At 41.2% G+C, this 22,732-nt stretch overlaps 1 protein-coding gene across 5 annotated transcripts in view; it reads left to right on the top strand.

Annotated features, from left to right (window-relative positions):
• Positions 1 to 22,732, top strand: part of LOC136882342 (receptor-type tyrosine-protein phosphatase kappa) — a 90,507-nt gene that overhangs the window by 43,307 nt on the left and 24,468 nt on the right. For all 5 annotated transcript variants that reach the window (XR_010861147.2, XM_067154934.2, XM_067154933.2 and 2 more), the window contains exons 8-13: positions 4,370 to 4,510; positions 10,595 to 10,722; positions 17,227 to 17,362; positions 18,451 to 18,646; positions 20,335 to 20,510; positions 22,085 to 22,216. Coding sequence is in view for 4 of the 5 variants with exons in the window: in XM_067154934.2 (XP_067011035.2) it covers positions 4,370 to 4,510; positions 10,595 to 10,722; positions 17,227 to 17,362; positions 18,451 to 18,646; positions 20,335 to 20,510; positions 22,085 to 22,216 (909 nt within the window). In the remaining variant the exon portion in view is untranslated. The remainder of the gene's footprint in view (positions 1 to 4,369; positions 4,511 to 10,594; positions 10,723 to 17,226; positions 17,363 to 18,450; positions 18,647 to 20,334; positions 20,511 to 22,084; positions 22,217 to 22,732) is intronic.

The raw sequence follows: 22,732 nt of genomic DNA, 5'->3' as shown, positions 1-22,732 counted from the left end.
CCAACATCTCACGAACAACGAATTGACTTGACACGTTTTCCACTTGGAGCGGAAAACATGCCAACATGTTAAAAGTGTTAACCTCAACATTCTGAGTTAACATGCAAAGTCAATTGGAAGACACAATCACAATATACATGTCAATTGTAACATGTTAAATTTAACATGTTGGTGTTAAATGTTAATCAGTGGAGACCGGCCTTAATGTTAACATGTAATATACTGTGCATTCATTTCAAAACATCCCACCTTGATTTAATTAAATGGTTCTTATTTAACCAAGTGATTTTGCCATGCTGTTACGGTGCACGCAGCTTTGAGCTTGCATTCGGGAGATAGTGGGTTTAGACCCCACTGTCGGCAGCCTTGAAGATGGTTTTCCATGGTTTACAATTTTCACTTACCGGGCGAGTTGGCCATGTGGTCAGGGGCACGCGCTGTGAGCTTGCATCCGGTAGACAATGGGTTCGAATCTCACTGTTGGCAGCCCTGAAGAGGGTTTTCCGTGGTTTCCCATTTTCACATAGGCAAATGCTGGGACTTTACCTTAATTAAGGCTACGGTCGCTTCCTTCCCATTCCTAGGGCTTTCCTATCCCATCATTGCCATAAGACCTATCTGTGTTGGTGTGATTTAGAGGCGTCATAAAAATTGAATCAGAAGTGGTTGTGAACTGCCCTCACTCTCGAAAACTAAATTAACATTCTTTTTTTCCTCAATAAGAGCCAGAAGAACAAAATAAAAAGCATTACATTTATTTATGGTGATAAGTTTTGAAATGATAACAACAACAACAACAGTAGTAGTCAGACCGACATGTCTACTGCAGAAACACTGGCCGAAATGGAAGATGTGTCATTTTTGAAAAACAAAAGGAATTTCCTCAAAGATTTTGGGTCGTAAGAAAATGTCTGAGGATCAAACAAGGAACTGTATGTGAGAGTCGAAAAGATTAACACCTTTATGGAGAAACAAAGGTTAACATTTTATGGTCACCTGAAGAGAATGAACTCGGAGAGATTAGCGCACAAATTGTTCACTTTCCAGGAAATGTCAAAATCTCATCCTGGCTGGCTGAAGGAGGTGCACAAAGACATGCAGGTAAATGATATACGACTAGATGACATAATGGAAAGAACCTGATAAACTGCGAAACATCTCAGTGGAAGAACAGCTGAAAAGGAGTGGGAGGTTGAAAAACCTTTGGTTACAATGTAAACAATAATATATAAGCCTAAGAAAGAGAGGGAAGTAGTTTGTAGTCCACAGTTTACTGTATCGATATAAATAAATAAATTAATAAATGAATGAATAAATAAATGGCCTCAGCTACCATGTGCAGACATTTTAATCTGATGCCATCAGGCTATGTGCTCTTCAACTTCCGTTTAATTGTAGACCTACTAATTGGCAGAGTAAAGCAAATTTCTCTTGGACTTTTATGGCCGAGTTTTAATTAATTTTGTTGGACCAAATGTGTCACCAAAGATCTTTTACATGCTGAATTCCTGTTGATTCAGGCTCTTATAAAGCTCAGTGAGGTTACCCCAGTATTGGCAATACGTGTCTTTAATGGTGACATCAAACTGAAATTTAACCAGTTCAAGTTGCAATTTAATTCATGCCTTGTCAGGAGATATTGAAAAAGGTGTTGATAGGACTTCCAAATCAGGTGCAATATCCACCATTTCTAAATTGATTGTTAAATTGATCATACAGTTTGCTTTGTGTCGCACCGACACAGATAGGTCTAGATTCACAACTAAGTATTTTTTATTTTCCACCTTGTTGATACACTAAATTGCTTAAGGCAACTTATTGGTTAAAAGTGGTAGATGTTTCGTATATTATAAACATCTTCAGCCACATAACACTGTTTAGATGAAAAATTCATATAATGACAAAGTATCAATGCTTTAAAGGAGGAAGTGTCCTTAAAATTTTTAAGAAGATTGACAATATTAAAAACAAAATACTTAAGAGAAATTATATAAATTCTTTCTACAATTGAAAGCAGTTTTCAAGGAAACACTTGTATAATAATCCATAGAAAATATGGCCTAATGATTATTCTTTTCTTGAAAAGTTCATGAAATATAAAGGCCAATTTATAAATTAAAAATTATAAATTGGCCTTTTTTTTTCACAAACTTTTTAAGAAAAGAATAATCATTTGGACATTATACAAGTGTTTCCTTGAAAACTGCTTTCAATTGTAGAAAGAATTTATATAACTTCTCTTAAGTATTTTGTTTTTAATATTGTCAATTTTCTTATGTTAATTTTAAGGACACTTCCTCTAAAGCATTAATACTTTGTTATTGTATGAATTTTTCATCTAAACAGTGTTATGTGGCTGAAGATGTTTATAATATATGAAACATCTACCACTTTTAATCAGTAAGTTGCCTTAAGCAATGTAGTGTATCTACAAGGTGGAAAATAAAAAATACTTAGTTGTGAATCTGTGTAAGTGCGATACGGACCATGAAGCTCATTTTATGTAAAACAGATAGGTCTTACGGCGATGATGGGATAGGAATGGGCTAGAAGTGGGAAGGAAGCGGCAGTGGCCTTAATTAAGGTACAGCCCCAGCATTTTTCTGCTGTGAAAATGGGAAACCATCTTCAAGGCTGTTGACAGTGAGGTTCGAACCCATTATCTCCTGAATACAAGCTCACAGCTGCGCGCCCCTAACTGCACAGCCACTTGTTCGGTCGTACAGCTTTAAAAGAGCCAAACAATCATGCAGTTTGCAGTTTGATCTGTCTTGCTCACATACATGTTGTGGTAGAGGAAGAAGTAAACATCAGGTGGGCGTGGCTTTTGGATCGCCACTAACTGGACTGATGGCAGAGCTGTACCGCTGCAGCCATTATGGCGCGAGTTGGATTGTAATAATGATGTGTTAATTGTGTACTTCTACACTCCATGTATTATTAAGTAATGATAGATATTCCTACAAGGGTTGAAAATTAGATACAGGAAAATCAGTTTGGTTTCAGAAGTGGAAGGTCAACAATAGAGCCCATTTTTATTATGAGACAACTAATGAAAAAGCAATGAGAGTACGGAAATGATATGGTTATAACATTAATTGACATTGAAAAGGTGAATGAGAGTGTCCCCAGGACTAAAGTTTGGGACAGTCTGGTGCAAAAAGGAATTGGACAGGGATTAATAAAAATGATCATGGCAATGTACAAGGAATGTTGTAGTTGCATGTAAACACAAGTTGGCAGGACAAGTTGGTTCAAAATAACTAGTAGGCTGAGACAGGGAAGTGTTCTATCACCAATCCTGTTTACAATAGTAATGGATGACATCATGAGAACAGCAAAAGCAACATATGGAGGAAGAGAAATGAACATGATGTTATTTGTAGATGATAATATTGTGATTGGGGGTGAAGAGGGCATGAAGGTTCAAGAACAGTTGGATGTGTTGAGTGGGAAGATCAAAGAATGTGGATTGAAAATAAGTGTAGAAAAGGGTAAAACTCTTGTTATGACTAGAGGGGAGAAAGGAGGGAAAGGTCAGATAAGACTTGCAGACAAGCTCCTGGAAGTAGTGGAAACGTTTAAATACCTGGGGAGTGAATTAATGGAGAATGCTCGACTGGATGCTGAGATTAGTAAGAGAATTCAAGCTGGAAACTGTTTCTATCATAGTGTAAGAAACATATTACGGGACAAAGATGTGCCAATGGAAGCAAAGGAAACTATTTACAAGATGTATTACGTACCCATAACAACTCACGGAGCACAAACTTGGACATTGACAAAGAAGGACGAGAGTCGAATACAGGCAGCCGAAATGAAGTTCTTGAGGAGTATGATACAGAAGAGTAGAAGAGACAAAATAAGGAATGAGAAAATCCGGGAAGAAATTGGAGTGGAAAAAATGAATGATAGAATAGAGAAGAGCCGACTAAGATGGTTTGGACCCATAAAGCGAATGAGTGCTAAAAGAATGCTAAAAAAGGTGATGGAAATGCAAATGCAAGGAAGGAGAGACCACGATTGAGATGGAAGGACACAATCCATCATAGTATTATAGAAAGAAATCTGAACTGGGACACAGTGTTGGAGGAGGAGTGGTGGAAAGACCAAAGAAAGTGGAGAGGAAGCATATTTGCCCCTACCCAGCTACAGCTGGATAAAGGGAAATGATGATGAGATATTCCTACACACACGTGTTCCTTTCCTTGTTGCCATCTTTATATACTTACACATCTTCAGAAATGTCCCCTGTAAGGGACTGAAACTCTTTATGATTCTCCCTATTTATGCGGAGACAATAAAGAAATCCAGGAGCCTAAAAGGTTTTTGGATTACCTTGTAAAATTCCATTTTTGTTTTATTTCAGGTCAAGAGTGAGCAGTATTGGCCTGACCTGGGCAAACAAGAGAACTACGGACAAGTCAACGTGATGACAACTTCGAATCAAGTTTTTGCAGACTTCACTTTCCGTCGCCTGGCAGTCTCCTGTAAAGGGACGCGGAGAGAGGTGTGTAAACGTTTTTAAAATATTCAGAAGCAAGCTCTTCGTATTAATATTTAAGTGACACAGTGAAAATTTAATTCTTTGTGTTGATAACTGCCTCTGAAAGTTCACACCTTGTGAGAAATAACCTTCGATCTTAAACAATTAGCGTGTTCTGTTAATATTGTCTTGTGCCCCTGGGAAAGTACCAAATGAAAATGCTAAGTGAAACTAAGACACCAAGCAAGTGCCTGATGGTTTGGGTCACATAGCTGTCAGATTGCATTCAGACAAAAGTGTGTTTGAACCCCACTGTCGGCAGCCCTGAAGATGGTTTTCCGTGATTTCCCATTTTTACACCAGGCAAATGCTGGGGCTGTACCTTAATTAAGGCCATGGCTGCTTCCTACCCACTTATAGCCCTTCATTGCCATAAGATATATTAGTGTTGGTGCGGCGTAAAGCCAATTGTAAACAAAAAAAAGTAATAATAAAACTAAGACACCCCCTGTGGGTGGGGGTGGTAGATGTCATAAAAGGCAACTGAAAGTGGAACCAGTAACTGTCAACTTGGGAATGTGGTTTGGTGACCACGGTTCTCCTAGCTGAGTCTGGCATTATTTCCACTTGCTTGTCTATCCTATGTGACCCCCAGTGTTAACTCTTGTTCTCTTCTGACTCTGACAGCATTAGGTTTCTGAGGCCTAGGAAGTCTTTCATTTTTACGCCCTTCGCGGCCAGGGTTGCCAGGTTTTTGACACGACATAACGACATTTGCTCAAGAAAACACTGAGATATAATTTACTATAGTAGGTATAATTATATTGTAGGCACAAATTTTATTACAGTATTTTGTTGTTTTATGTTCTATATATAAACAGTTTCAAACCCATATTTTTTTTCACTTCCAGCTTTTTTCCTTAATCCTGAATCTCTCTTAATCGCACATTATAACAACACTGGTATGAACTGTCAGTGGAGAGATGGCGTTGGAGGACATCAGTAGACAAATAAGTTTGAGGGGTGTCTTTAAAAGTAGGAAAGATCACAATATGAAGATAAAGTTGGGATTCAAGAGGATGAATTGGGGCAAATATTAGTTTATAGGAAGGGGAGTTAGGGATTGGAATAACTTACCAATGGAAATGTTCAACAATTTTCCAATTTCTTTGCGATCAATTAAGAAAAGGCTAGGAAAACAACAGATAGGGAATCTGCCACCTGGGCAACTGCCCTAAATGCAGATCAGTAGTGATTGTTAACTATTGATTGTTAACTATCAGCACAGCACAGCACAGCACAGCACAGCACAGCACAGCACAGCACAGCACAGCACAGCACAGCACAGCACAGCACAGCACAGCACAGCACAGCACAGCACAGCACAGCACAGCACAGCACAGCACAGCACAGCACAGCACAGCACAGCACAGCACAGCACAGCACAGCACAGCACAGCACAGCACAGCACAGCACAGCACAGCACAGCACAGCACAGCACAGCACAGCACAGCACAGCACAGCACAGCACAGCACAGCACAGCACAGCACAGCACAGCACAGCACAGCACAGCACAGCACAGCACAGCACAGCACAGCACAGCACAGCACAGCACAGCACAGCACAGCACAGCACAGCACAGCACAGCACAGCACAGCACAGCACAGCACAGCACAGCACAGCACAGCACAGCACAGCACAGCACAGCACAGCACAGCACAGCACAGCACAGCACAGCACAGCACAGCACAGCACAGCACAGCACAGCACAGCACAGCACAGCACAGCACAGCACAGCACAGCACAGCACAGCACAGCACAGCACAGCACAGCACAGCACAGCACAGCACAGCACAGCACAGCACAGCACAGCACAGCACAGCACAGCACAGCACAGCACAGCACAGCACAGCACAGCACAGCACAGCACAGCACAGCACAGCACAGCACAGCACAGCACAGCACAGCACAGCACAGCACAGCACAGCACAGCACAGCACAGCACAGCACAGCACAGCACAGCACAGCACAGCACAGCACAGCACAGCACAGCACAGCACAGCACAGCACAGCACAGCACAGCACAGCACAGCACAGCACAGCACAGCACAGCACAGCACAGCACAGCACAGCACAGCACAGCACAGCACAGCACAGCACAGCACAGCACAGCACAGCACAGCACAGCACAGCACAGCACAGCACAGCACAGCACAGCACAGCACAGCACAGCACAGCACAGCACAGCACAGCACAGCACAGCACAGCACAGCACAGCACAGCACAGCACAGCACAGCACAGCACAGCACAGCACAGCACAGCACAGCACAGCACAGCACAGCACAGCACAGCACAGCACAGCACAGCACAGCACAGCACAGCACAGCACAGCACAGCACAGCACAGCACAGCACAGCACAGCACAGCACAGCACAGCACAGCACAGCACAGCACAGCACAGCACAGCACAGCACAGCACAGCACAGCACAGCACAGCACAGCACAGCACAGCACAGCACAGCACAGCACAGCACAGCACAGCACAGCACAGCACAGCACAGCACAGCACAGCACAGCACAGCACAGCACAGCACAGCACAGCACAGCACAGCACAGCACAGCACAGCACAGCACAGCACAGCACAGCACAGCACAGCACAGCACAGCACAGCACAGCACAGCACAGCACAGCACAGCACAGCACAGCACAGCACAGCACAGCACAGCACAGCACAGCACAGCACAGCACAGCACAGCACAGCACAGCACAGCACAGCACAGCACAGCACAGCACAGCACAGCACAGCACAGCACAGCACAGCACAGCACAGCACAGCACAGCACAGCACAGCACAGCACAGCACAGCACAGCTCAGCTCAGCTCAGCTTTGTTAATAATTGTGTTGACATAAACCAGATGCCTCTGTGTATTTCTCCCGTGAGTCCCGCTCTTGGGCTTGGCGCCGGTGTTTCGCTCGCCTGCTACATGTTTCGATCATAGTCAAGAATCGCTAGATGAAAAATAATGAACTCAAATGCATGGTAAATGTTATTGTAAATAGATAATTTTAACCATGACAGAAGTGAGTTGTTTAATTATGGGAGAAAGGAGCATCCCGCATGCTGTTAAAAGGGGGCAGTACTTCAGTCTTCCAAATACAGGAAATCCCACATAATACGGGACACTTGGCAATCCTATTCATGACCCTTTCCTTTCTTTACCTGGTACCTTCATTCTCAAAGTGTTGGACCTCTCGCATTTTCCTTCTGATTTGTGTTAGTAGAGGATGGTTGCCCAATTGTATTTCCTCTTAAAACAATCATCATTAAGGCAAATGTAATTTTAGTGCCTTGCACTTTTAGCTTATTTAAACATAGTACATTTTCAGATGCATTAATAAAGATCATTATTCACAAACTAGTGAAGTTGGGAAATAACCTTCTTGAAGTAATGGTTCCCCTGACTAACGTATTTTCTGTGGCTTCCCTGTGGGATATCCAGTAAAAACACTATCTACATTTTGACATTTACCCTAAGAATCTGTGAAAAAAATGAACTAACATAAGAGGAAAAAACTCATACACACAAGGTGCAGTATGAAAAACATTTAGTAAGTTATAGAAAAACAGAACAGATAATGGTCTTATCTTTCTAATAATTCAGAGAATCTAAAACAAAACTGAAAGGAAAATGATTAAAGAAATAATTATGAATAAAGTACATTTTCAGTTTTGTTTGTAAATTGACACAGCTGTGTTTTCATCGCTAATACCTCTGATTCCACCGTGTCTATCCATTGATTCCTTGGCCTCCCTACTTGTCTCTCCCCTTTCACTTCTCAGTCAAAGTAGGAGGAGGAGAGGAGGAGGAGCCTGCTCATATGGTGTACACCTGTGTATGGAAATTAATCACACAGCAGTGAAATGTTGATGAAAATATGAAGAAACAGTGTTTTAATTTCATGTATGTTCTAAAACTTTGTAAATAGTTGTAAATATAAAATAAATATTAACCTATTCCAGCTAGTGTCAGAATATCCAAAATAACCTGGGATGAGATATGCATAAGCAGGGAAGATACCTGGAAGTGGAAAGTTTTATTATCAGTGGCATGCACTGAACCCCATCTACCCCAGCGCTAGTGGGGTAAATAACTTTGTATTTGCATTTTTTTATTATTCCTAAGAACGCTTTTTATAAAGTTTAAAAACTGCAAAAACCTAAGTCAAATGAAGTACAGCTGTTTCGACAATCCGCTTGCACTACCGCAGTTCAGCTTCTCCAGCAAGCTGGGTTTCCTTGCCGGAGCGGCAGAGATGTACCCCAGCGAAATTTAAGTCACTAGGTTGACGCATGCACTTGAAGCTTCCTTGTCCTGGGAGAGGGGCAGTGCTGTGGGCCCTCCCCCGATAGCAATTTATGGCGACAGGCCAGCTAGCTTAGGTATGTACATTTAAATACTTGACACTTGAAGTGTTCAGGGCTACACACTAGAGACTACAAGGAAAATATCACCACGTTAACAGTATAGCCACTTGCACATCGTCTTGCTAATAATAATAGAGCCAGTTTATGAAATCAATTGTAATATAGAAGAATATACGTCGGCGTTCAGGCAAAAGTGACTAAGTCCATTTTTTACGAATTTGAGTTAAATGCACCACTGGGGTAAAGAAAACATGTTCTACACGTTGGTGTGGTAGTTATTTTCTTAGAATGAACCATTTTGGGGGTACGGGTACGCTACCCTCTAATGTGAAGTCCATTTTTGAAGATTGGCATCCAGGCTAAAGTGACTAAGTGGACTTAATCACTTAATATGTAACATAGTAGAAGGTACTGCTAAAAGAACTAGCCCAAAATGTGCAATAGCCTTGCATTAGGCTTTTTAAGTTAAAAACAAATAGTTAGAACCAGTGTAATTTTGTGAAAACCATGACTACTATCACGAAGCGTCACTGGGTGGAACTCTAAGTACATTATTTAAAATCTGCTATAGATTAAGTTATGATGGTGTAATCATTGCCTTGAATATTAATTTGGAAATATTTGTGAGTGTGTGGTTGAAAATATTCTTGAAAGACCTTTCTCACGTAGACCTTTTTATGAAAACTGCAGCCTTATAAAATTGTAACAGGCCGGGCTGAGTGGCTCAGACGGTTAAGGCGCTGGCCTTCTGACCCCAACTTGGCAGGTTCGATCGTGGCTCAGTCCGGTGGTATTTGAAGGTGTTCAAATACGTCAGCCGCGTGTCGGGAGATTTACGGGCACGTAAAAGAACTCCTGCGGGACTAAATTCCGGCACCTCGGCGTCTCCGAAAACTGTAAAAGAGTAGTTAGTGGGACGTAAAACAAATATCATTGTTAAAATTGTAACATTGACTTTAGAAAGTGTAGTGGGGCTACGATTGCTTATATTTAAAAAAATAAAAAATAAACATTTTTGCAGCTGGGGTAATGAATGTGTTCACTGCATGCCACTGTTAATTATTGATGATGATGATGATGCTTGTTGTTTTAAGGGGCCTAACATCGAAGGTCATCGGCCCCTGTTAATTATTAATATCACAGAGGCTTTCTTCTCATACCTAGCTGTTTCCCAGCTCACTTTTGCATAACCTGTATGTGTTAATATAACTGCTAACAAAAAATACGAATAGTGGGACCAATGTTTCTTGTAAAAGAGCTCTGAGAAGAGCTGTTTCCACATGGTGTCTTTGACATAATTTGATAGCCAGCAGATCCTAGGATAGACTGGCTGCCTATTGCTGTTGCTCGCTTAGCACCACCTGGGGGACACATGCAGGGCAATGAGGAGGTAAATCCTGCGGACGTGAGCAACGTTTATCACCCACATTGTAAGTGAGTGTCAACTGCGGGCTTATCCAGGTAGTTTGGAAGACTTCCTATCTCCAACAGCGGAAGCACTACAGTGGATTGAAAAGTTGGACTTTCAGATATAACACTAATGCCTGAAGTGAATCAATGTTTTTGTTATTGTGTATATATTGTATATTATGTATATAATTTCCTTGCCATTCACTAATAATAATAATACTGCTAACAAAAATAAATCTTTGTGTAAGGCAATTTTTATCTGTTGTAGATACGACACATGCACTTCACATCGTGGCCAGACCATGGTGTTCCTCTATATGCACAGTCGGTGGCTCTCTACCTCAAACAGCTGCTGAGAGCTCCTCGGGGCGATGGACCCATACTCGTTCACTGCAGGCAAGTACATGGTATGACCCTCTGTATTAACCTTTTAACTGCTGAGTTCTGATGACCAGGCAAGCCCTCTGGGCCGTTTTTTTTTTTTTTTTTTTGGGAAGAAGCACTTTCACAGATACATGTTTACTGATACAATTAATGGAATGCATATCGTCCCCTTAGACCTGCAGCCCAATACGGGGTTGGTGATGAAGTGAGATTATATTTTACACCATATTTTTACGGCCGGATGCCCTTCCCGATCCAAATCTCAGTTGAGAAGATAATGAATATGAAATGAAATGTCGTATGGCTTTTAGTGCCGGGATATCCCAGGACGGGTTCGGCTCGCCAGGTGCAGGTCTTTCTATTTGACTCCCGTAGGCGACCTGCGCGTCATGATGAGGATGAAACGATGATGAAGACAACACATACACCCAGTCCCCGCACCATTGGAATTAACCAATTAAGGTTAAAATCCCTGACCCGGCTGGGAATCGAACCCGGGACCCTCGGAACCGAAGACCAGTACGCTGACCGTTCAGCCAACGAGTCGGACATGAATATGAAATGAATGATGGTGAATGAAACTGGGTACAGAAGTGGAAGGAATCGGCTGTGGTTTATGAATAGGAACTGTCCCGACATTTGCTTGGGAGTGCAAAAGGGAAACCATTAAAAATAAAAATATTCTCAGGACAGCTGATGGCGGGGTTCGAACCCACTCGCCTGCCGAGTGCAGAGCTTGGCTCCATGGCCGTAGCATGTTAACGCACACAGCTACTCCACTCGGTGATACTATTACTGAAATATAATATAAAAGTGTTGATCCAAGAACTGGTATTATAAAAATCATTCACATTTGGAGGAAAATAATTTATTCAAGGGGTGACAATTCCGCATGAGATTCATCATTACTACTTTGTCTCGCACTTTCTTGTAGTTCACTATCGCCACTTAGATATTCTCCATCTTCATTATCAAAATATAGCACTCCAGAATCACTATTTATGAGGAAACATTCAATTTCTTCGTCAACAAGAGATGAATGTATACTTCAAGACACCGTGATGGCTACACGTAAGCGGGAAAGATGTTCCACTCCAACGAAGCTGAAATAACACCAGATCACTTTCAAAACACGCAAAATGGTGTGGTATATCTGCCGTACAGAATTTCCTCGAGCATTTCCACGGAATTTCAAAGCATGACACTATATCGCGTACATTTGTAAGATCGGTGAAGTACACACTGCACCAAAACGAATATATACGGGTTTGGCAGTGAATGGGTTAAGTAAGTATTGTGAACCTCTTTCATAAAAACGGGGCACTAACCCTTCTCAGCAGGAGCATTTAAAAATCTAGCCTTCAGTGGATGCAGGAGGAGCTTTCACTGGGCATTTAAAGGCTAGCATACCTGTGCACCAAACTGTTTTATGATACCATATCTCTGTTAATTTCCAACCAATTATGATTATAATACTGGAAATAGCTTTTCAGTTCACCATATATAATGTGTTTAGTCTCATTGTTGTTGAAGTGAGGTAATTTGCATATGGGTTCAAATTTGTCTAAAGATATGAATCAAATAAGGTGCGTGACAATGGCACAATTTTTTGAGAATAAGACCTAAAATTTAGTTTCTGTACTGTTTCCATCAACATGAAGAGGGCTAAGGTAACATACATCTAATTTTAATTGACTGCAATCAATTCCGTTACCCTAGATCGAAATGGAAATAACATTCCTCAGGACTTTATGTACTGTAAGTGTAGTCATTTGTTTCCGTTACATTCAGCAGCAGAAGCTCAAGTGAAAAAATAATGTTTGAAAGACTTTACTAGTTGCACGGCATTTAGAGCTAAACCTTGGGGTGAAAAGACCTTACAAAATGTTTATTTCTTATGTAATTATCCACGTCATCCCAGTAAAAATTACACACAGCACTACCACATCTAGCACAAATAGTGTCGGAAATAAACAGTCCCTTCTGTATCATTTCAGCCTCATCACGGTCTAATATCAACATCACTGTCATCAGAATCATTGCTAAAATTATAACTACTATCCTCATAATCAGGGGCTGCCTGGCCGAGGCGGTAAAGGCGTACTCGGTTTGCCCGGAAGGACGTGGGTTCGAATCCCCGTCAGGAAGTTGTAAAATTTAAGAAACGAGATTTCCACTTCCGGAGGTGCACATGGCTCTGAGATTCATTCAGCCTACACCAAAAATGAGTACCAGGGCGAAGGCGGCCGGGTGTACAGCTAACCACTCTACCCCACCAAGTGCCGAGGTTACGGATAGTGGAAGCCTTTACCTTCCACTCCTCCAAGGCCCTTCATGGCCTGTATGGTGATGACTTTGCTTTGCTTATCCTTGTAATCACTAAAACACTCATTTAAAATGCTAGAAAAATTATCCTTGTTCATTGACACCATTGTGGGAAAAGCACACGAGTGAATAGTCGATGAATTTTACACTTCGATAAGGAGGTGAAATTAATTAAAATGAATTGATAGATATATGAAATGAAAGAATGAAGCTTTATCTAGATGGCTGTGAAGAGACCTCGGACATAGTTTGAAAGAAACTCACTAGATGGAACGCCAATGTAGATGTGGCGCAGTGCGTGCCAGGCACGTCACTCCACAGCAACAGACAGCTACTGCATGACGTGTGCTACATGTCACTGCACGCTGTCGGGTTAAAATGTTGTTCCCTAAAAAAAAAAAACAATTAAAAACGTCTGGGAGACATATTTTTATGAAACGAATACCATCCATTTTGTGTCATATTTAGGAAGACAGGAACAATGAAAGGAATCCATAACAGGAAAAACAACACAATGACAGGTTAGAGTGGGGAGAGGGAGAAATTGAAAGAAACTCAAAAGGACAAGGGTAATCTCCATATCTTTATACACTGTCATGTACAGATAGATCGATCAGTGGCGGCGCGTGACTTTCATCACTGGGGGTTCAAAAGAAGAAAAAATTGCCTCCCCCCCCAACCTCTCCTCTCCCCATCTCCGCCAGCTTCTCTTCCGTCGTGGGCCGTAACCTCCTAAACTAATATGACATACATTCTAGAAATGTGATCAAATACGAGAGGAGCAGAAAATACAGTAGGCCTACATGCCGAGTTTTACCACATGCAAAATAAGAAATAACTGCTTCATTGAAGTCCGCAGAGTCTCGAACAAAGTTCCTTTCAATTGACAACATAGCAAGAGCAATAAATCTATCCTCGGTCATTGTGCTGCGCTAGAAAGTCTTTATTCTCTTCAGGGTAGAGAAACACCTTTCTGCTTCCGATGTCATGGGAATAGTAACAACTATATTTAAAAGTTTTCATTGGTATTGCCTTGGCGCTATTCTTTGCCTCAATGATTTTTGAGTTAAGTTTCTCTCCAAAAGGTAATTATTCCAAAGAAGGCAAATTAATAGGTGTTTAGTAAGTAATGATATATTTGGGACAAGATATTAATTGGAATTTGACAGTTTAATGTGACTTTTGGTAGTAACGATGCTTTTCAACACTAGCGCTAGTTACGTGCACTATTCTCTGTTGCCTAGTCAAATTCCCGTAAGGCCAACAGATGGCTGGCACATACCCCAACCCCAACAACACGACTAGCTAGTCTTGAGACAGTGGCCTATTGCACATGCGTAAAGAACAGAGATCCGTTTCTGCGATATCCTGGTCTTGCCTTAGTGCTGGCTTTCGTCCCCTTGCACCTCGCCACTCCCTTCGCCTATGTACGGACGGAGAGATCGCTTTTGCAAGGGGGTTCATTCCAGACAAGTATCCAGCCACAGACCTTGCACAGCTCACATGAATTGAAAGCCAGTACGAGTATATTACGGATAGAGGGATTTAGCAAGAGCTTCGAGATTGACAAGGGAGTTGTGAAAATTACGTAGTTGAGTACAATTTGATATAAACTGGAGGTTCATTGCTCCATTGCGCTATACCAGAAACCGCCACTGAGATCGATCTGTCTTCATCTCATAAGTTATGAGTTTCATTATGGTCCGTATTCACAACTGATCTCTGTCAAAGGGTAGAGAAGGGTCCACCTGTTCAATACCATAAGCTTACATATTCTTATAAAACTTGGACTAGTTTCGACCCCATATATATTGGGTCATCTTTAGCCATGCTACAATTGGAAGACATATGCACACATATAACCAATAATAAATTAAACACTTTGGTATGCCACAATTTACAATCTTAATTTAAAATATTGTTGAAGTCCGAACATCACATCCAAACTTGAAACTAAATGACGCATCAAAACTGCTGTGGTTGATGGCAAATTATATCATTGCTCCTACAGCAGGGGTATATAATCATAAGTCTCAACAGTCAACCTGATGTTGGTGCCTGTATCAGATGGACGCAACTTACGAAGAACATAGGGACATTCACTTCAAACCAAATTAAACAATAGATCACTGCATCTGATGAAAAGGAATACCTATTCAAATTACAAATGTTCCCCTTCAAGCTACATAAAAGTTATTACCATATTACATTGAACATTGAACAAACATAAATTATAAATCAAGTTGCTCGTCTATACAGATAGGAATGCCAACTCCCAGATCAACTCAGGAACATTTGAGAGAAAGTTAGGTAAACAAGTGGTGGTGGTGATTATTGTTTTAAGAGGAAGTACAACTGGGCAACCATCCTCTATATAACACTAATCAGAGAGAAAAATGGAAGGGGTCCGACACTTTGAAAAATGAAGGTATCAGCCAAGGGAAGACAAGGGCCTTGACAGGCATGAAAATGAAAGACTCCCTAGGGCTCCATACGGAATACCTTCAGGGTTGGAAAAGAACAAGAGTTGACCAAGAGAGGTCGGGTAGGATAGATGGAAGTGAGGAGCCTGGCACAAGTGGAAGCAATGCCAGGACTGAGCTAAGGGCCCCGTGGTCACCAACCCACGCTCCAAAGTACAGAGACCCTGAGGCCCCTTTTAGTCCACCTCCACCGCCTCCACCCACAGGGAGGAATTAGGAAAACAACTGATAGAGAATCTGCCACCTGCATATCATTGATGAGTGATGGGTTAATTGATTGACGGCAATGTATGAAAATGTAAAGGTTATTCTTGTCCTTTCGCATTTTCTTTCCATCTCTCTTTCTTCCCGTACTGACTTGTCGTGTTTCTTCTCATATGTTACGTCTTCCTGTCATTGTGCCTGTCTTTTTATATATAACTTGAACTGAACTTGTTTGTTCCTTTTCATTACAGTACCTACTAATACCATTTTATGAATTTCTACAATATTATTATGCATGTGATCAAAACAAAGCTTGTAAATCTAGATATCCAGATGAATGAAAACCTACAACCTGTTTTCCAGTCTTTGACCAGATCAGGGATGTAATGAATGAACCATATATATAGGCTATTATTACAATGGGGTCACCACTCCCAAAGTGGTAGATATACAGAAATACAAAATTAAGTCCCTTGTAGCTATTTGTCTGTACAGGCTAATCTCAAGAACCAACAAACGGATTTCAATGTGATTTTCACCATTGTATAAAATATTTGTCGGTGAAGGCTTAGATGAATGAAACATTAATCTACAACAGATTGGAATCAAGCCATGATGATTTTAGTGAATAAGATGAAAGAAAAATCAGCCATACTTGCATTTTCTTGACTTTAAGCTGCCTAAACAATCACTTATGTACTTCAGTTATGTATGGAAGAATTGCTGAGTATAGAAACCTCTCTAGGAAAGCCCATTTTGGTATATACCCTATCCATAAAAGGTAGCTGTAGGCATTTTTATGTTATAGTTTGCTGAAAAGCATCAACCTTAGAATTAAAAACCATATTTTGAAATTAATCACATAATCCTTATCAAAATCAATTGTTTCTTCACTGTGATAATCTTATTGAGATGAAAATATTATTTACAATTTATAACTTAGATGAATAGTTTAGGAGTTATTGTCGTTTTAGCAAAAATGCAGGAATTATTTAAATATAGCATTGGGGAAGGCACAAGCTAACAAGCAGGCAGCTGGAAGGGCCTTGGAAAAATGTCAGGAGGAAAGCAAGTAATTTTCAACAGGTAAATCTTATAACACTTATCACCATCAATTCAAAATTCCCTTCTAAATAGCTGCTTCTTTTAGGTAGCCCTCAATTCTTATTACTGATCTTTGATTTTCATTTAGATTGTAGCCAGTCCCTATCACTTCCAGAATCTCAAATAGCTTTGTCCAATCATTGTTGTCAAATGCCTTTTCTAGATCTACGAATACCATATACGTGAGCTTGCTCTTCTTAACTCCATTCTTTAGGATCAGATATAGAGTCAATATCGCTTTGCATTTTCCTCTATTTCTTTGGAAGCTAAACTGGCCTTCTCCCAACTCAGTGTCTATTCTTCTGCAAATAATACATCTCAAGATTTTACAGTTATTGTGTACATTAATTTTTTCCTTTATAAACTTCAGCTACAAACTGATATAATTCTTCCATTGCAGTGCCGGTGTGGGTCGGACCGGTACAATAATTCTTGCTGACATCAATCTGCGCATGGCCGCAGCGGAGAGTGCTGTCGATGTATTGAGGTACCTGCAGTGTATCCGTAAACAGCGGCCCAACCTGGTGGACAATGTGGTAAGTTAGAAATGTTTTACAAGCAAAAGTCCTTTGAGTATTACACAATGAAGCCATTAAATGAAATAAGTTTCATAATGATAGATCCGTATTGAACTGTTATTACAATAGAGTTAAATTAATGTATTAATAGGATCCACCTTTTCAATACAAAATGTAAAGAGTTTAAATTACATAAAATTAGGGACTAGTTTCAACCTAGTACTAGGTCATTGTCAGCCTAAAGCAAATTAAAACACAAATACAGAAGAAATTAAACAATGTAAAGACACATAAGGTCTCATGAAAATACATACCATGTGAGATATTGTGCAGCACTATGTTAAAAAATAACTCTATGAAAGAGATTCATAAAAAGTCCAGTATGCATTAAAAAGATGTTATAGAAAGGAATCCTTGAGTTGCTGGATAAGGAGATTAGAATACGCTGGCTCCTTTAATATGCTGGTATCCAATTGAAGAACCACTGAGCCAAAGTCACGTTGTTTATTTACGATAAAATTCCAGTGCGCCATATAGCATTAAAAAGTTGTTAGGGATGGAAATTTTCAGTTGTGGGTCAAGGAATTCAACATATGCTGGCTTCTTAAATGTGCTGCTGTATATTCGAAGAACAACTGAGACGAAGTTAGGTCGTTTTTTAAGATATTCATAGACGTAAAAACACATGGATGCTGGAAAGGCTCTTCAGTTTTTTGGAACTTGAAGGAAGGTAATTGTTGCGCGTGGAGGATCTCTATTTTTTTAACATAATGTAGCGCATCCCTGGATTTTTAAGCCAAGTGCGAGCATTCCAGTGTCGCTGCGCTGTGTAAGGGGGAGTGATGAGTCAACAGGAGGCAGATAAGCTGGGCGCGCCTGTGCCAACCGATGAGAGAAACTCACTGTATCTTCTTGTTATCAGTTATGAGGCAATCAGAAACATCAGAGCATTGACCAGTTCAAGTTTTGTGTTCTTAGTCCTGTGTGAGCCATTGCAGGATTTCTTCTGAACTGCCCCTGTTATTTGAGATCAAGGCTCCCAGGTAGATGAAAGTCTCTACTACCTTGTGTCTGTGTGTGACAGTTAACAGCAGCGGGTGTTGCAGGAACAGTATCGACTGCTGCACATGGTTCTAGTGGAATGTCTGATCGAGGACCATACGGCAGTGCCTTGTGATGGCGACTTCAGGGCTCGCGTCGAGCGTCTCAGAGGAGAGGGGGATTTAGAGCGGCAGTATCAGCGACTCGAGCACCGCTGCTCGCAGGACCAAGTCCTTGTGGAGTATCTCGAGTATGAACCTGGTAAGTCCTAAGATATTCACCTTCCACCTTTCTCTAATTACAGTTCTGCCTCTCAAGACAGATAGCTCAGAGGACTTGACAATTTCACCCAGTAGCGTAGCCAAGATCGGCCGATGGGGGGGGTATTGTTTGATGATAGAACACAAAGAAGGAGCTAGTATATGTGTGGTGTGCACGTTCAAGACTTGTCATTATAAGGACACTGGTACAAGTTTAGATTGCAGTTCACTACAAAACTTTACATCAACACGTTCACTCCCGTAGACGCCTTAAGGCATTTAAGAGCAGCCTATGTGTGGGACCGTATCCGAGTTAAGGCGTTTAAGGTTGCGCGATGTAAACGTTGTTTCGAATTTAATGCTAAATTCGTATGAAGTCGTAGTTCGTGTTGAAAACCATAGATGCCATATGAATGAACAGTCCCTCACCCTGACTACCTGAACAGAGGGTACATTCCAATGCTTTCTTTCTTTTTTTTCTTTGAGTAAACACGGACCTAAGCCAGTCGCGGTATTCTTGTGAGGGTGTGTAGTGAAGTGAGTTTTGTGTCGCGATAACATGACGAGTTACAACACACAGTATACGAAGTGAGGAAATTGAAATCATACTACTGAATGATGATTCTGATGATAAACTCATCCCTGATTACAGTGATAGCGAAAGCAATTCTGATGAAGATATACCAGACTCTGGCCAAAGTGAAATTCAGCTCATTCAAATAACCAATATGCATCGGTCTTATCGCCTGCCTGCAGTCAAGTTCACTGGCCGGATAGGATTAAATAGCAATGAAATTATGTCTATCATCAATTTATCTGTAAATGACGATTTCCGTATGCCATCAGACAAACCTTTACGCGGAACAAGTTATTAGTGCAGCACTGCGTCCATTCATAAAATAGGCCTATTCTATTTTTTAAACGTGGAAACCGGTCAATGTAAATGAGATGAACAACTTTTTAGGACTAATTTTTGTAACCGGAATAATTCAAAAACCAGATCTGAAAATGTACTGGACAGAGGACACTATTTTCGGCTCACAGATTTTTTCAAAAACCATGGCACGAACCTGGTTTGGAAACATATTGTCATTCTTGCACTTTAATGACAGCAGTCATTATGAGGGGAATCCTGATAGGCTATACAAAATTAAGCCGATTCTCGAAAGGCTCAACAACCAGTTTTCGTACAGTAACATTTAATGTAAAATAGTGCAGTATAGAGATGAGGGGGATTTAAAAAGGCTGGGATGGAGGTTTAAATCATCCGCTGAGGAGCTGGTAGTCAACGTGTTAAAATACAGAACAAGAACATTATGATCAAGGTGAACAGTTTTACAGCAAATGGTATGTTCTGTTTACAATCTAAAATCCAACTTTTGAGGCTTCTTAGAAAATATTCTCAACAGATCTGTTGGTTCAACAACTATTTCTCTGAATGTCCATGTAGTTTGTTGTTTATAGTCAGTTTTTGTTTATTTCCTTTTTGTAAAATTTCCATGGGGGGGGGGGGTTCTAACTCCCAGTAATCCCCCCCTCCTCCCCCGGTTATGCTGCTGTACTCACCTATTTGTTGTTACTGACATGCCAAAAGTCTTGACACTTAGTTGTTCATTTTCAGTGATGATTCAGAAGTAATATTAAATTTCACATGTAGTTAATTATTATTATTATTTTTTTTTTTGACAGGAATGAAATCGAACAAGTCACGTTTAAATGCAGTGAGCATCAATGGTTTTCGGATTAAAGACCAGTTCATCACGTGCCAGCTTCCGACCACACAGACTGTGGCTGACTTCTGGCAACTGGTTATGGTGAAGGACATAACCGTCATCCTGGTTCTCAACGATGTGGACCTAAAGCAGGTAATGTTCATCATCCCCCTGTGGTTGGGGGCGGTAGAATAACACCCACGGTATTCCCTGCCTGTCGTAAGAGGCGACTAAAAGGGGCCCAAGGGGCTCTGAACTTTGGAGCGTGGGTTGGCGACCACGGGGTCCTTAGCTGAGTCCTGGCATTTCTTCCACTTACTTGTGCCAAGCTCCTCACTTTCATCTATCGTATCCGACCTCCCTTGGTCAACTCTTGTTCTTTTCCGACCCCGACGCTATTAGGTTTGCGAGGGCTAGGGAGTCTTTCATTTTCAAACCCTTCATGGCCCTTGTCTTTCTTTGGCCGATACCTTCATTTTTCGAAGTGTCCGACCCCTTCCATTTTATTTTCTCTCTGATTAGTGTTATATAAAGGATGGTTGCCCAGTTGTACTTCCTCTTAAAACAATAATCACCACCACCACCACCACCACTAATGTTCATCATTCCCAGCTAGAATTCAATGCTATGTGTTTGCCATCCCTTTAGAAGATTCCAGAATGCCAGAATTTTTAATTATAACATTTTGAAACAAAATACGTTAATTTTTTTGGAGAATCTACTTGGTCAAAAGCATCACCCGGTCAGTGTTCAAGCATGCATTCAGGCACGTGGTCGACATTATGAGGACATCTTTTATTAGAGTGCAGTATCCCTGCTGGTACACCAACATGGCGACAGTTACTCAATATGTGATGTGCCACGTAAGCTTATACACAAAAGGTATAACTTCACTGTTTCTCCTCTGTTAATACTGATGGTAGCGATTTATCAGTGGCGTATGCTGGAATCAAGACGTGGGCTACCACTAGACGTAGGTTGCCCCTTTTCGATGGTTGGTTAGTGAATGTCAAGCCCTGGGCGTTTTGAGCTGCAGCCAGTAGCCAACGGAGAAGCCTGCTGTGTTGTGAAGGCTACTACACAAGCTACTGACTGCCCTGGCCTTTGCTACTGTCAATACTCAACACCTGATCAGTGGAGATGGTAGCCTAAGGTTTAGTAAATTTAAGTCCGGCTTTGTGGCTAAATGGATCTGGTGATCATAGCCATAACTATAGACTCCCAAGTAAGTCACGAGAGACCTCCAAGGCCAAACTTCCCTAGCAGTCTATCGTAGCGAAACGGAAACCTGTTGAAAGACATATGACTTCTACAGCTGTCAATGGGCTATGAGGCACAACTCCAGCACTACTTCTACAACAGTCCACCGGGTGCACGGCACAGCTCCCTCTCGACTGCTAGAGCAGCCAACTGGAGTGAAAGGGTTAATGTACTTTGTAGAGTTGTAGAAAATGAGATCTAACATGGAAAAAAAGCATTTCCGGACCCATGGCCATGTAACATACTTTCTTCTTCTACACGCAAGGAATGTGTGGTCAAAGTTTGGCCGTAACTTACTGTTACACACCCTATTGCTAATTAAAAAAAACTGCTTTATGTGCCCAGTTTATGGTTGTGCTAGGTGGATGGTTGTCTGCTCATGCATATTGTATGGCATTATTTACTATTGAGATCTCTTTTGCCAGTCTAAAGCTAACTTAGTACTAAAGTGTATTTTGTGTCTGTAGGTAGAATTTGCTGTTTGGCCTACTTCAGAGTCTATCCTGACCCCTAATGCTGGCATGGAGGTGAACTTGGTGAGAGAGATGGATGAAGATAACAAGTGGCACACCCTTGAGTTCACAATTGGTATAACAAAGGTGAGTTCTTATCATCATAAATTTACTTTTCATTATCATACCCTTGTTTGCTGTCCATCTCACAATACTGTAGAGGTCTTTTTGTAGTCGCTAACAGTCCAGTAACTTTTTACTGCCGGGCTGTGTGCCTCAGCCAGTTGAGGCTCTGGCCTTCTGACCCCAACTTGGCAGGTTCGATCCTGCCTCAGTCCGGTGGTATTTGAAGGTGTTCAAATACGTCAGCCTTGTGTCGGTAGATTTACTGGCACATGAAAGAACTCCTGCAGGACTAAATTCTGGCACCTCGGCGTCTCAGAAAACCGTAAAAGTAGGTAGTGGAACGTAAATCAAATAACATTGTTATTAACTTTTTACTACTCTATATAGTACAACATCATCTACCATTCCATTCTTCCTCTATCCAGCTAACAATGCAATTGTGTTCTAATCCAGGTTCCTTCTTATTACCCTGTTCTTGGTTGAGAACAACCACCATAGTTTGTGTCTACTTTTTCTTCCTCTTTCAGTCTTGGCCTC

This window comes from Anabrus simplex, chromosome 10 (assembly GCF_040414725.1).
Source record: "Anabrus simplex isolate iqAnaSimp1 chromosome 10, ASM4041472v1, whole genome shotgun sequence".
NCBI classification, from domain to species: Eukaryota; Metazoa; Arthropoda; class Insecta; order Orthoptera; family Tettigoniidae; genus Anabrus; species Anabrus simplex.
Note: the sequence above shows the minus strand (reverse complement) of the source record. Positions and strands in the feature narration are given on the sequence as shown.